This window comes from Muntiacus reevesi, chromosome 3 (assembly GCF_963930625.1).
Source record: "Muntiacus reevesi chromosome 3, mMunRee1.1, whole genome shotgun sequence".
NCBI classification, from domain to species: Eukaryota; Metazoa; Chordata; class Mammalia; order Artiodactyla; family Cervidae; genus Muntiacus; species Muntiacus reevesi.
In genome coordinates this window covers 252,030,178-252,045,754 of record NC_089251.1, presented here as the reverse complement: position 1 = coordinate 252,045,754, position 15,577 = coordinate 252,030,178, and the positions used below count along the sequence as shown (strand labels likewise).

At 41.1% G+C, this 15,577-nt stretch overlaps 1 protein-coding gene across 1 annotated transcript in view; it reads left to right on the top strand.

Annotated features, from left to right (window-relative positions):
* CCDC141 (coiled-coil domain containing 141) overlaps positions 1-15,577 on the top strand; it is a 226,216-nt gene that overhangs the window by 71,812 nt on the left and 138,827 nt on the right. The window contains exon 5 of the mRNA XM_065927937.1: positions 7,064-7,317. Coding sequence (XP_065784009.1) covers positions 7,064-7,317 — 254 coding nt within the window. The remainder of the gene's footprint in view (positions 1-7,063; positions 7,318-15,577) is intronic.

The following is a 15,577-nucleotide window of genomic DNA, read 5'->3' as shown; positions in this document are numbered from 1 at the left end:
GCCTCCCTGTCCGTCACCAACTCCCGGAGTTTACCCAAACTCGTGTCCATTGAGTCGGTGATGCCATTCAACCATCTCATCCTCTGTTGTCCCCTTCTCCTCCTACCCTCAACCTTTCCCAGCATCAGTCTTTTCAAATGAGTCAGCTCTTCACATCGGGTGGCCAAAGAATTGGGGTTTCAGCTTCAGCATCAGTCCTTCCAATGAACACCCAGGACTGATCTCCTTTAGGATGGACTTTTGGATCTCCTTGCAGTCCAAGGGACTCTCAAGAGTCTTCTCCAACACCACAGTTCAAAAGCATCAATTCTTTGGTGCTCAGCTTTCTTTATAGTCCAACTCTCACATCCATACATGACCACTGGAAAAACCATAGCCTTGACTAGACAGACCTTTGTTGGCAAAGTAATATCTCTGCTTTTTAGTATGCTATGTAGGTTGGTCATAACTTTCCTTCCAAGGAGCAAGCGTCTTTTAATTTCATGGCTGCAATCACCATCTGCAGTGATTTTGGAGCCCCAAAAAATAAAGTCAGCCAAGTTTCCACTCTTTCCCCATCTATTTCCCATGAGGTGATGGGACCAGATGCCATGATTTTAGTTTTTTGAATGTTCAGCTTTAAGCTGACTTTTTCGCTCTCCTCTTTCACTTTCATCGAGAGGCTCTTTAGTTCTTCTTCACTTTCTGCCATAAGGGTGGTGTCATCTGCAAATCTGGGGTTATTGATATTCCTCCCGGAAATCTTGATTCCAGCTTGTGCTTCTTCCAGCCCAGCGTTTCTCATGATGTACTCTGCATGTAAGTTAAATAAGCAGGGTGACAATATATAGTCTTGACGTACTCCTTTCCCAATTTGGAACCAATCTGTTGTTCCATGTCCAGTTCTAACTGTTGCTTCCTGACCTGCATGCAGGTTTCTCAAGAGGCACGTCAGGTAGTCTGGTATTCCCATCTCTTTAAGAATTTTCGACAATTTATTGTGATCCACACAGTCGAAGGCTTTGGCATAGTCAATAAAGCAGAAATAGATATTTTTCTGGAACTCTCTTGCTTTTTCAGTGATCCAGTGGATATTGGCAATTTGATCTCTGGTTCCTCTGCCTTTTCTAAAACCAGCTTGAACATCTGGAAGTTCACAGTTCACATATTGTTGAAACCTGACTTGGAGAATTTTGAGCATTACTTTGCTAGCATGTGAGATGAGTACAGTTGTGCAGTAGTTTGAGCATTCTTTGACATTGCATCTCTTAGGGATTGGAATGAAAACTGACCTTTTCCAGTCCTGTGGCCACTGCTGAGTTTCCCAAATTTGCTGGCATAGTGAGTGCAGCATGTTCACAGCATCATCTTTTAGGATTTGAAATAGCTCAACTGGAATTCCATCACCTCCATTAGCTTTGTTTGTAGTGATACTTCCAAAGGCCCACTTGACTTCACATTCCAGGTTGTCAAGCTCTAGGTGAGTGATCATACCATCATGATTATTTGGGTCATGAAGATCTTTTCTTGTACAGTTCTTCTGTGTATTCTTGCCACGTCTTCTTAATATCTTCTGCTTCTGTTAGGCCCATACCATTTCTGTCCTTTATTGAGCCCATCTTTGCATGAAATGTTCCCTTGGTATCTCTAATTTTCTTGAAGTGATCTCTAGTCTTTCCCATTGTTTTCCTCTATTTCTTTGCACTGATCACTTAGGAAGGCTTTCTTATCTCTCCTTGCTATTCTTTGGAACTCTGAATTCAAATGGGTATATCTTTCCTTTTCTCCTTTGCTTTTCACTTCTCTTCTTTTCACAGTTATTTGTAAGGCCTCCTCAGACAGCCATTTTTCTTTTTTGAATTTCTTTTTCTTGGGGATGGTCTTATTCCCTGTCTCCTGTACAATGCCACAAACTTCCATCAATAGTTCTTCAGGCACTCTATCAGATCTAGTTCCTTAAATCTATTTCTCACTTCCACAGTATAATCATAAGGTATTTGATTTAGGTCATACTAGAATGGTCTAGTGGTTTCCCCTACTTTCTTCAATTTAAGTCTGAATTTGGCAATAAGGAGTTCATGACCTGAGCCATAGTCAGCTCCCAGTCTTGTTTTTGCTGACTGTATAGATCTTCTCCATCTTTGGCTGCAAAGAAAATAATCAGTCTGATTTCAGTGTTGGCCATCTGGTGATGTACATGTGGTAGAATCTTCTCTTGTGTTGTTGGAAGAGGGTGTTTGCTATGACCAGTGAGTTCTCTTGGAAAAACTCTATTAGCCTTTGTCCTGCTTCATTCTGTACTCCAAGGCCAAATTTGCCTGTTATTCCAGGTGTTTCTTGACTTCCTACTTTTGCATTCTAGTCACCTATAATGAAAAGGACATCTTTTTTGGGTGTTAGTTCTAAAAGGTCTTGTAGGCCTTCATAGAACTGTTCAACTTCAGCTTCTTCAGCATTACTGGTCAGGGCATAGACTTGGATTACCATGATATTGAATGATTTGCCTTGGAAATGAACAGAGATCATTCTGTCATTTTTGAGATTGCATCCAAGTACTGCCTTTCGGACTCTTTTGTTGACTATGGTGACTACTCCATTTCTTTTCAGGGATTCCTGCCCACAGTAGTAGATACAATGGTCATCTGAGTTAAATTCACCCATTCCAGTCCATTTTAGTTCGCTGATTCCTAGAGTGTTGAAGTTCACTCTTGCCATCTCCTCTTTGACCAGTTCCAATTTGCCTTGATTCATGGACCTAACATCCCAGGTTCCTACGCAATATTGACCTTTACAGCATCGGACCTTGCTTCCATCACCAGTTATATCCGCAACTGTGTGTTGTTTTTGCTTTGACTCTGTCCCTTCATTCTTTTGAAGTTATTTCTCCACTGATCTCCAGCAGCATATTGGGCACCTACTGACCTGGGGAGTTCATCTTTCAGTGTCCTATCTTTTTGCCTTTTCATACTGTCTGTGGGGTTCTCAAGGCAAGAATACTGAATTGGTTTGCCATTCCCTTCTCCAGTGGACCACATTTTGTCAGAACTCTCTGCATAAACTTTTAAAAAATGTTAAGGTATAAGAAACTGACAGAGGAAGAACCAAAGGAACTGGCAGAGAAAACTTAGAAATCCACTTCAGGGGCCTCTGTGGTAGAAGGTGACAGACTGACCATGGTCTAGGCGCATTTTTTGCAAGTTGACCTGGGCTCAGGAGGCTCCATGCCTGCGGTACCATGGTCGTGGTTATACTGTTTGGGCAGAAATTGAAACAGAAAACCAGAAAAAGATTGCAAATGAAAATTGTGGGTAGTTATGTGTATTTTGTGGTGATTAGAACAGGTTGGCCTGACCTACTGTCAGTCTACAGTACCCTGAGCCTGGAAAGCTCTGCTTCTTTCTCTTATTTGAAAAGTCTGGTGTGTAAGAGCTGGTTAATGGAAGGAAGAAAAGCATATGGCAAGTATGCAAACCCCACACCTGCCTTGACTTCCTGGATGTGTGTAATGTTCACAGCATCATAGCACACACTTTAGTGTAAAGGAAATATGCATACCTATACATGGATAATCAGATGTGCTATTGATTACATTAAGACTCTACAAATCAAAACTCTTCAGTTTGATAGGCAAGGACTTCTATAACCTGTTTTCACCCCATTTTTGAGTTCTTCCTTTCCCTTCTGCATAACAGTTTTTTCTAGACAGATATTTTTTTTTTCTTTTCTGTCCCTGCTTCTCCCATTTTTTCATATTTGCTTCCACTTCTCCATGTGAGAGATGTACTTTAGTTTTAATCCGGTCCTTGAGATTTCTTCTATGTGATTTGTCTTATTCCTTGTCCTGCTTCAAGAATATGGTTGTTTTTGTTATTTGTTACTTTGTATTATTAGTTCTCAGTCAAATTGCCCAATGTACCTAACCCCGCCTTTCTTGCTCTGAGCAGATAACATTATCTAATACTTTATTGGACAAATCTAGGTCATGTAGCATAAACTGTTTCAAATCCTTTCCTCTTAATCTCAGAATATGTCAGTTTCTCTTTAGCTCTCAGGAAAAGGTGTCAGTGAAGAGTCAGTTGGCCCAACCACCACAGTCACTGCTGTGTCGTTAACGGCCAGACGCTAGAATGCTAGAGAGCCACAGTGCAGTGAGAAGAACCCAGAGCTGCTGACTAGAATATGTGGCTTCAATGGCACCCACTCCAGTGCTCTGCCTGGAAAATCCCGGGGACAGAGGAGCCTGGTGGGCTGCAGTCCCTGGGGTCGCTGCGAGTCGGACACGACTGAGGTGACTCCACTTTCATGCATTGGAGAAGGAAATGGCAACCCACTCCAGTGTTCTTGTCTGGAGAATCCCAGGGACGGGGGAGCCTGGTGGGCTGACGTCTATGGGGTCGCACAGAGTCGGACACGACTGAAGCGACTTAGCAGCAGCAGCAGCAGTCCATTTCTGGGTTTCCCAAATTTGCCTGTCAGTGCAGCAGATGAAGAGACCCAGGTTTGATCCCCAGGTCAGGAAGATTCCCTGGAGTAGGAGTTGGCAACCCACTCCAGTATTCTTGCCTGGAGAATCCCAGGGACAGAGGAGCCTGGTGGGCTACAGTCCGTGGGGTTGCACAGAGGCGGCACGACTGAAGTGACTTTGCACCCACAGTCCCTCTCTGATAGTGTTACATACCTACTCTCTGGGTACCCTTCACTGTTCTCCCATCTGAAAATAAAAGGCCATGTCTTCAACTCTGCTGATGGTTTATCCTTATTTTTCTTCTAGCCACAAATGTTTCAAAGATTGTCCTTTCTTGTTGACTTCACTTCATCATTATTTCCCACTTCTCAACCTGGTAACCTGGCTTTTGTTTCTATTACTTACCCATCTCAAAACCCCAAGTCTTCCCAACATCTCTTTTTTATATCTCTGAAGGACTGCTGATCTCTGGCATCTTTAGTTCTCATAATTCTTCCCCCTTTTTAATACGTTTGATTTCAGTGACTTCTCTGGTGGCTCAGACGGTAAAAGTGTCTGCCTACAATGCGGGAGACCCAGGTTCAATCCCTGGGTCAGTAAGATCTCCTGGAGAAGGAAATGGCAACCCACTCCAGTACTCTTGCCTGGAAAATCCCATGGACGGAGGAGCCTGGCAGGCTATAGTCCATGGGGTTGCAAAGAATTGAACACAACTGAGTGACTTCACTTTCAAGCAAGCTTTCTACAAAAATTATTGAATATCTCCCTGTGCCAGTCACTACTCTAGTGCTAAGGATACAGTCATGACCCCTGTCCTCATATTGCACTGGAGCCTTGTGACAAAAACAGGCATTAGTCAAGTAACCTGACATATAAATATAGAACTCTAGCTGTGATAAGAGCTGTGAACGAGAGGAACATTTTGTTATGGGAACACTGACTAGGAAGATGGGTTCTAGTCTGATTTCTCCTTTGAGAAATTGAGCATTGACTAAGACTTGAAGTATGCATAGAGTAAACGTAAAGAAGTAAGGGATGAGGAGGATGGTCTTCCTGGCCAAGAATGTAGTGAAAACTTCTGGGGCAACAGGGAGTCAACTGTGTGTGAGGTAAAGAAGATATGGATGAAGGTAAAGAGATTGAGACCATCTGAAAGGAAGATAGGGACCAGACCGTGCCAGAACTGAAATCATGTTAAGGGGTCTGTCCTTAATTCAAAGACAGTGGGAAGCCATTGGGAGTATGTGTGTGTGTGTGTGTGTGTGTGTGTGTGTGTGTGAAAGAGAGAGAGAGAGAGAGAGAGAGAGAGACAAACTGTGTTTAGAAGCAATCTTTCTGGCTAATATATGGATTGAAGAGGAGATGTAACTAAGAGATGACTACACAAATTCAGGGAACAGATGATACTTTCTGTTGTGGATAGGGGCTTCCCAGGTGGCACAGTGTTAAAGAATCTGCCTCCTAAGGCAGGAGACACAGGATCTTCCTCCCTGGGTCAGGAAGATGCCCTGGAGGAGGAAATGGCAACCCACTCCAAACAGAGGAGCCTGGCAGGCTACAGTCGATGGGGTCGCAAAGAGTCAGACTCGACTGAGCACATGTACACACAAGTTCAGGGAACAGATGATGCTTTCTGTATTGGGGATAGAGAAAAATAGACAGATGCAGGAGATAGAAAGTGAAATTGACAGGCCTCAATAGAGATGAAATTAGGGTGAGGGATATGTCATGCTTGTCTGCTGGGTTTCTGACTGTGGAGAGTGGATAGTTTCCCAGTTGCTCTTCCAGTTGATCCCTAAGTGAGGTTGCTCTTGCAGTGCTACTCTCAGCTCCCTCTTCTACACTCTCTCCCTTGGTGGCCCTTTAATTTTCAGGCTTAAGCTCCCATTTCGACAAGATGTTGCCAAAACCTAAAATGCTATTTACTCCAGAGAGCCCACGTTGGTGGCCCATTTGCCAGAGAGCCATGTTCTGTTTATCCTTCAGTATTCTTTTTAATTTAAAAATACAAATTACAAAACATTTAAAAATCAGAAACTTTTACCAAAAAATCCATATTTATAACTCTCTAAAATTTGGAAATCCCATCAACACTGAACCCATATTCTCTCATGTCCACAGTTGATTGGCACTAGTGACAGCTGATCCTATGAGTCTAAGCACGTATTTTCCACTTTGCCATAGTCTCTGGCATCTGGGCACGTGGCCAGCACAGCCACTGAGCTCTTGTTTGGTCACTGCAGGCATTGGCTTTGAAACCTCAGAGTTAGTCCAATCAGCTCAGGATGTAGAGTGTGCCAAGGAGAGTAGCCGCCTTAACCAGCATCATACCACTAAAAACGAACTCAACCAGTTCTCAAATCTCAGAGTCTTTTCACTCCCTGTACTGATTTATGCTAATGCTGAAAACTTCAGCCTCCTACCACTTGGCAGTTGGCATCATAGCAATTGTTAGGCTGAGATATCTGACCAGTTCAATCAGAGACATTTTATGTTTGCATATTTGAATCTCTTATTTTTAATAGAGGTTTACATATATTTTAAATGATATGAAAAGTCCAACTATTGCTATATAAAAGCTTGCTCATATCACTGTTGTTTGTTTGTTTGTTTCTCTAGAACTCTTAGGACGATCTCTAGCCCTTTTAAACAAAAGTCAACAACTCACTGACTTCATAGAAAAAATCAAGTGTGATGGACCTAATGTAAATGCTGAGATGATTCAGGGAGCTCAAAACAGCTGCCTGAAGATCGACAGTCTTCTTGAACTTCTCCAAGACAGGAGGCGGCAACTAGACAAGTACCTGAAGCATCAGCAGCAGGAATTGAGTCAGGTTCTGCAGATGTGTCAGTGGGACCAACAGGAAAGTCAGGTAACCCGAAGGGGCACTGGTGGTATCCTGACCTTGGCTAATGAAATTGGCTTGCTATGTGGATGATCACTGTCATGGTCAAATCCTTTAGTCTTTGATCCAAAGTACCATGTTGTTTTCCCAAGCAAGTAATATAAAAACAAAGATTTTATTTCTTTTCATTGTAATCCTCATTTTTTTAAATGGAAGGATATCCACTAGCAGTTTTGAAAATGACTAGGTCCTATTATTGGATTGGTTTTCTTGTTTCCATCCAGGTCACTACTTTTAGATACGTTTTTTTGAAATTGGGAAACGTTCATTGTGGTTTTCTTGAATGTTGGAGATGTGCGATGGTGCTGAATTGTACTAGATTGTTGCTAATGCCAGTGAAAGTCTATCAGCCTAAAATAGAGATAATGTTCTTAGAGGAGCAGTCCGATACCAATGAAGAAATATAACCTTGGTCTATGGTTGGATGCTCAGTGGTTAGAGGAGTTTGGAGTGGGAGGTGGATGAGCTACAGGCTTGTCAGAGCTCATTACCCAGACTATCGGCCCAGCGCTGGTCATTTGTCACTGTGCTGGCTGTACGTTCCTTGTGTCCCAATCACTTGAGAGTAAGAGTGGATAAAACTTTTTGCAAAACCCCAGCTCAAATACGTAGGATATTTATTGCTATGTTTATAGCTGCCCCAGTCCCATACTTTAACCCATACAGATTAAGTGGAAGGAATTTTTAGGGAGAAATGATGTGGAAGTACGTATCCTGGTCTAGATGCATAAGAAAGATGCATACTTTATATTATTGCTCCGGTCTAAACTGGAGAGATTGACATAAAAAATATGAGTCCAGGAGAGCTGGTTCTTTCAAGCCGGAAAAGTGAGGATTTAAATGACAACTAACCTTTCAGGTAATACTCACTGAGTACCCACTGTTTGCAGTACTGCTGTGCTTAGTCACTCAGTCATGTCTGACTCTTTGCGACCCCATGGATTGTAGTCTGCCAGGTGCACCTACTGTATACCAGGTCCTACTATAAGTACTGGGGATACACAACATACAAGATAAAGTCTTTTTCCTCTAGTGATTTTCCTTCAATGCATTTCCTTAGGAATTTTCCTTCTAATCCTAAGCATTTTCTAATGCTTATCTGTCAATAACCTCAGGACTATTGACAGTTGGTGCTAGGTAATTCCTCTGGGAGGCTGTCCTGGGCACTCTAGTGTGGTGAGCAACATTTCTGGCCTTCTACCTATCAGATGCCAGTAGAATATACTCTAACTGTAACAACCAAAAAGGTCTCCAGACATTGCTAAATGTCCCCTAGGGGGCAAAATTACCCCCAGATGAGAACCATGGTTCTAGTGCTTTTTGTTGTTATTGTTCAGTTGCTAAGTCACGTCTGACTCTTTGTGACCCCACGGACTGTAGCCCTCCAGGCCCCTCTGTCCATGAGATTCGCCTTTTAGAATACTGAAGTGGGCGGCCATTTCCCCTTCCAGGAGTACAATAATAAACAAATGAACAATGACAAGTGCTATAAAGAAGATTAACTAGGGCAGTGAATTTTGCCTTTTGTTGATCTACTTTTAATCAGAGAAGGAATCATAGAAGGCCTCTCTGAGGAGGTGTCATTGGACAGACACCCAAATGCAGACACCTCCAGACACATAGTCATCTTGCATTTTGTCACCTCCTCCTCTAAGTCACTATACATGTCTCAGCCCATCTCCCTTTCATCCCTTTTGCCTTGGCTACCGTTTGCTGTCCTGCTTCTGCTGTGCTTTGCCTGCTAAGCCACAGCCCTTCCCCAGTTTAGTTCTTCCCCCACCACACCTTTACATGCTCATTATCCAGAATTCTTTTGTCTAATGCAGTAGTCTTTAACTGAGAATTCTGGCACAGCAAGGGATTTCCTGGTGGCTCAGATGGTAAAGGATTTGTCCACAATGCAGGAGACCCTGGTTCAATCCCTGGGTCAGGAAGATCCCCTGGAGAAGGAAATGGTAACCCACTCCAATATTCTGGCCTGGAAAATCCCAAGGGTGGAGAAGCCTGGTGGGCTCCAGTCCACGGGGTCGCACAGAGTTGGGCACAACTCAGCGATTGACACTTTCACTTTCACTTTCTGGCACAGCAAAGGAGAATTAATGCTCAGGACAAGAAAAAACATAAAGTTGTTTATCAGACAACCGTTTCCAGAGTTCCTTGACCTCCCCATTCCATAACACTCTACCCCTCTCTTTCCCTTTGTCCTTCTCTTTCTCCCCTAATCCTGACCTGAAGCCATGTTCCCAGAGATGCCGTTCACTTAAAAATAAACTTCTTATTTTCTTTCTATTGAATTCATAACACCTAACCCCTACCTCTAGTGCTTCCAAGAATACATTAAAAGCTCCTCTAACTTTATCGTGTAGAGTAGTTTATCCCTTTTAAACTACAACCTTTCTTATCCAGAGACAGTCTATCTGCAAAGAGGCTTTCAAAACACAGAACAGTTTCCCAAGAATGAAAAAGCAGCTACTGTAAGTTTTATTTATTTTTAAGGTAGTAATTTTGCCTTTCTGCTTTGAGACTATGACAATAATCATCCACTTATCCTCTGCAGTAAAAAATAAATAACCACATGAAGATTCAAAATGAACTATCTAATCTAGTCATGTGCTTAAGGGAAATCTAGATACCATGCCAACCCCAGAAAGCATAAAGATGTCTTGATAATAACTAAAGTAAGAGATTACAGAAGGTTTTTGATTTGGTGAGTTCTCTAACTTATATTGCTTCATATTTGGGGGAAAGTGTGTGTTCTTTTTGAGGGAGTGCTTTTTAAAATAAAATTTATTTATTAGAGAAGTTTTAGATTCATAGCAAAATTGAACAGAAAGATATCCTCTGTTCCCACACATGCACAACCTCTCCCACTATCAACATCCCCCAACACATTTGTTGTAATTGATGAACCTACACTGACACATTATTATCACCCAAGTCCATAGTATTCACTAGGGTTTACTCTGGATGCAGTACATTCTATGGGTTTGGAAGAATATGTAACGACATATATTAACCATATAGTACACAAAATATTCTGCTGCCCTAAGAATCATCTACGTTCTACCTATTCATTCCACTCTGCCTAATCCTTGGCAAAAACAGATCTTTTTACTGTCTCCATAGTTTTGCCTTTTCCAGAATGTCATATTACTGAAATTGTATAATGTGTAACCATTTCAGATTGTCTTCTTTTGCTTATTAATATGCATTTAAGATTTATCCATTTTTTTCATGACTTGACAACTCATTTCTTTTTAGCACTGAATAATATGCCATTGTTAGTCACCTACTGAAGGACAACTTGGTTGCTTCTAAGTTTTGACCATTATGAATAAAGCTGTAATTAGTATTCCATGTGCAGGTTTTTGTATGGACATAAGTTTTTAATTCATTTGGGTAAATACCAAGGAACACAGTTGCTGGATGATATATGCTAAGAGTATGTTTATAAGAAATAGCCAAACTGCCTTCCAAAGTGGCTGTACCACTTTCGACGAGAGTTGCTGTTGTTCTACGTCCTGTCAGCATTTGATGCTATCAGGGTCTTGGACTTCGGTCACTGTGATAGGAGCATAGCAGTATCTCATTGTTGTTTTAACAAGTCTAATCTTTAAATTGGAAATAATAACAATTCACAGGCTTGTTCTAAGGATTAAATTCAATAACATGTGTAAAGCATGGAGCACAATGCCTACCATTTTAAAAGATGCTTAATAAATTCTAGTTTTCTTATCATCGCTGTTCTTGGATATACCTTACAACTTATGAATTTTTTCTCATTTCATTCCTATTCATTCCCCTGGGTTTAGCATTACTGTTGTTATATGTGTCTAAGTCTCTTAAAACTGTTTAGTTTTTAGAGGCTGCCATAGGTATCAGTTCAGTTTCTCAGTCGTGTCCCACTCTTTGTGATCCCTTGAACCACAGCAAGCCAGGCCTTCCTGTCCATCACCAACTCCCGGAGTTCACCCAAACTCATGTCCATTGAGTCTGTGATGCCATCCAACCATCTCATCCTCTGTTATCCCCTTCTCCTCCTGCCCCCAATCCCTCCCAGCATCAGGGTCTTTTCAAATGAGTCAGCTTTTCACATCAGGTGGCCCAAGTATTGGAGTTTCAGCTTCAACATCAGTCCTTCCAGTGAACACCCAGGACTGATCTCCTTTAGGATGGACTGGTTGGATCTTCCTTGCAGTCCAAGGGACTCTCAAGAATCTTCTCCAACACCACAGTTCAAAAGTATCAGTTCTTCGGTGCTCAACTTTCTTTATAGTCCAACTCTCACATCCATACATGACTACTGGAAAAACCATAGCTTTAACTAGACGGACCTTTGTTGGCAAAGTAATGTCTCTGCTTTTTAATATGCTATCTAGGTTGGTCATAACTTTCCTTCCAAGAAGTAAGCATCTTTTAATTTCATGGCTGTAGTCACCATCTGCAGTGATTTTGGAGCCCAGAAAAATAAAGTCAGAAAAAAATAAAACCATAGGTATAGTAAGGTTTTAAGAATTCACAGTTGTGGTTATAAGAACCAGGCTTTCATTTAGACTCGACTCTTAATAGTCTAGAACCAAAATCAACTTAGTAATTATCTTAAGGATAAATTTTATTTTCAGTAAACCTGGTCTATTTCCAAAATATACAGACAACTCATACAGCTCAGTATCAAAAACAAAAACAAAACAAGAAAACAACCCAATCAGAAAATGGGCTGAAGATCTAAATAGATATTTCTCCAAAGAAGTCATAAATCTGGCCAACAGGCACATGAAAACATTCTTGCTCAGCATTGCTAATTGTTAGAAAAATGCAGATCAAAACAACAGTGAGGTATCACCTCAAACAAGTCACAGTGATTGTCACCAAAGAGTCTATAAATAGTAAATACTGGAGAGGATATGGAGAAAAGGGAACCCTCCTACACTGTTGGTGGGAGTGTAAATTGGTTCAACCACCATGGGGAACAGTACGGAAGGTCCTTAAAAAACTAAGCAGAGTTATCATGTGATCTAGAAATCCCACTTCTGGGCATGTATCTGGAACAAACTATGATTTGAAAAGATACATGCACCCCAGTGTTCGTGTTGTTGTTCTGCCAATAAGTCTTTGTGACCCTATGGACTGCCGCATGCCAGGTTTCCCTGTCCTTCACCATCTCCTGGAACTTGCTCAGATTCATGTCTACTGAGTCCTTGAAGCTCTCTAACCATCTCATCCTCTGCTGCCCTCTTCTCCTTTTGCCTTCAGCCTTTCCCAGCATCAGAGTCTTTCCCAAAGAGTCAGTTCTTTGCATCAGGTGACCAAAATATTGGAGCTTCAACTTCAGCATCAGTACTTCCAATGAATATTCAGGGTTGATTTTCCTTTCAAATGAATTGGTTTGATTTCCTTGATGTCCAAGGGACTCTTAAGAATCTTCTCCAGCACCACAATTTGAAGGCATCCATTCTTCAGTGCTCATTCTTCTTTATGGTTCGACTCTCACATCTGTATATGACTACTGGAAAAAAATCATAGCTTTGACTATATGGACCTTTGTGGGCAAAATGATGTCTCTGCTTTTTAATATGCTGTCTAGGTTTGTCATAGCTTTACTTCAAAGGAGCAAGCATCTTTTAATTTTGTGACTGAAGTCACCATTTACCATGATTTTAGAATCCAAGAAAATAACATCTGTTATTGCTTCCACTGTTTCCCCATCTATTTGCCATGAAGCAAGAGCACTGGATGCTATGATCTTAGTTTTTTTCATGTAGAGTTTTAATCCAGTTTTTTCACTCTCCTCTTTCACCTCATCAAGAGGCTCTTTAGGTCCTCTTCACTTTCTGCCATTAGAGTGTTATCATCTGCCTATCTGAGGTTGTTGATATTTCTCCTGGTAATCTTGATTCCTACTGGTGATTCATCCTGGCTGCATTTTCGCATGATGTACTCTGCGTGTAAGTTAACTAAGCAGGGTGACATTATACAGACTTGTACTCCTTTCCCAATTTTGAACCAATCCATTGTTCCATGTTCGGTTCTAACTGTTGCTTCTTGACCTGCATACAGGTTTCTCAGGAGACAGGTAAGGTAGTCTGGTATTCCCATCTCTTCAAGAATATTCCACAGTTTGTTGTGATCCACACAGTCAAAGGCTTTAGCGTAGCCAATGAAGCAGAGTAGATGTTTTTCTGAAATTCCCTTGCTTTTCCTATGATCCAAAGAATGTTGGCAATTTGATCTCTGGTTCCTCTGCCTTTTCTAAGCCCCACTTGTACATCTGGAAGTTCTCATTAACATACTGCTGAAGCCTGGCTTGAAGGATTTTGAGCATAACCTTACTAGCATGTGAAATGAGCATAGTTGTACAGTGGTTTGTACATTCTTTGGCACTTCCCTTCTTAGGAATGGAATGAAAACTGACCTTTTCCAGTCCTGTGACCTCTGCTGAATTTTCCAAATTCACTGACATATTGAGTGCAGCACTTTAAATTCATGATCTTTTAGAGTTTGAAATAGCTTAGCTGGAATTCCATTACCTCCACTAGCCTTATCTGTAGTAATGCTTCCTAAGGCCCACTTGACTTCTGACTCCAGGATGTCAGACTGTAGGTGAATGACCACACCGTCGTGGCTATCTGGGTCATTGACCTTGTTTTGTTTATTTCTTCTGTATATTCTTGCCCCCTCTTTTTAATCTCTTCTGCTTCTGTTAGATCCTTACTGTTTCTGTCCTTTATCTTGCCCATCCTTCCATGAAATGTTCCCTTGATTCTCCAATTTTCTTGAAGGTCTCTAGTGTTTCCCATTCTATTTTTTCCCTCTATTTCTTTACATTCTTTATTTAAGAAGACCTTTTTATCTCTCCTTGTTATTCTCTGGAACTCTGCCTTCAGTTTCTATATCTTCCCTTTCTCCCTTGCTTTTTGCTCCTGTTTCTTCCTCAGCTGTGTGTAAAGCCTCCTCAGACAATCACTTTGCCTTAATGCAGTTCTTTTTCTTTGGGATGGTTTTGTTCCTAATGTTCATTGCAGCACTATTTACAATAGCCAAGACATGGAAGCAACCTAAATGTCCATCAAAAAATGAATGGATAAAGATGTGGTATGTACAAACAGTAGAATATTACTTAGCCATAGAAAGAATGAAATCATGTCATTTGCAGCGCTGTGGATGGACCTAAAGATTATTATACTTGTCTGAGGTAAGTCAGACAGAGAAGGATAAATATCATATGATATCACTATATTTAGAATCTAAAAAAATGATATTAATGAACCTGTCTACAAAACACAAATAGACCTACAGACAGCAAACTTATGGTTACCAAAGGGGAGAGTAAGGGGAGGGATAAATTAGGGGTTTGGGGTTAAAATATACACACTGCTATATGTAAAAGAGATAACCAGTAAGGACCTCCTGTATAGCACAAGGAACTATATTCACTGTATTGTAATAATCTGTAAAGGAAAAATATCTAATGTGTATGCATATATATATATATATATATTTATAACTGAATATGCGTGTGTATATGTATATATTGCTATATATCTGAAAGTTACACAGCATTGTAAATCAACTATATTTCAATAAGAATTTTTAAAAAGAGGTCATGAGGGACTTTCCTGGCAGTCCATTGGTTAAAACTCTGTGCTTCTACTACAGGGATTATGGGTTTGATCCATGGTCAGGGAGCTAAGACCCCATGTGTTGTGTGCATCCAAAAGAAACAAAAAGATCATGAGACCAAAAAATAAATTTTTAAAGTTTATCAATAAATAAATTAATCCTTTCCTTACATATAAAATCTAAGTCTCTTTGTCTTAAGACATCCCATGTTATGTTTTCTTTCATAAATACCAGTAGCAGCAGCTCAAGTATTTAATAATGGTCACTGTTGCTTCTCTGTGCTTTTATGATCACAGATCCTGGGGCCAGCTTGTTCAGTTCAGTTCAGTCACTCAGTCATGTCCGACTCTTTGTGACCCCATGGACTGCAGCACGCCAGCCTTCCCTGCCCATCACCAACTCCCGGAGCTTACTAAAACTCATGTCCATAGAGTTGGTGATGCCATCCAACCCATCTCATCCTCTGCCGTCCCCTTCTCCTCCCACCTTCAATCTTTCCTAGCATCCAGGTCTTTTCCAGTGAGTCAGTTCTTTGCATCAGGTGGCCAAAGTATTGAAGCTTGTTGACTGCATTTGAATCCTGACTCTGCCATTTACCAGTTGAGTA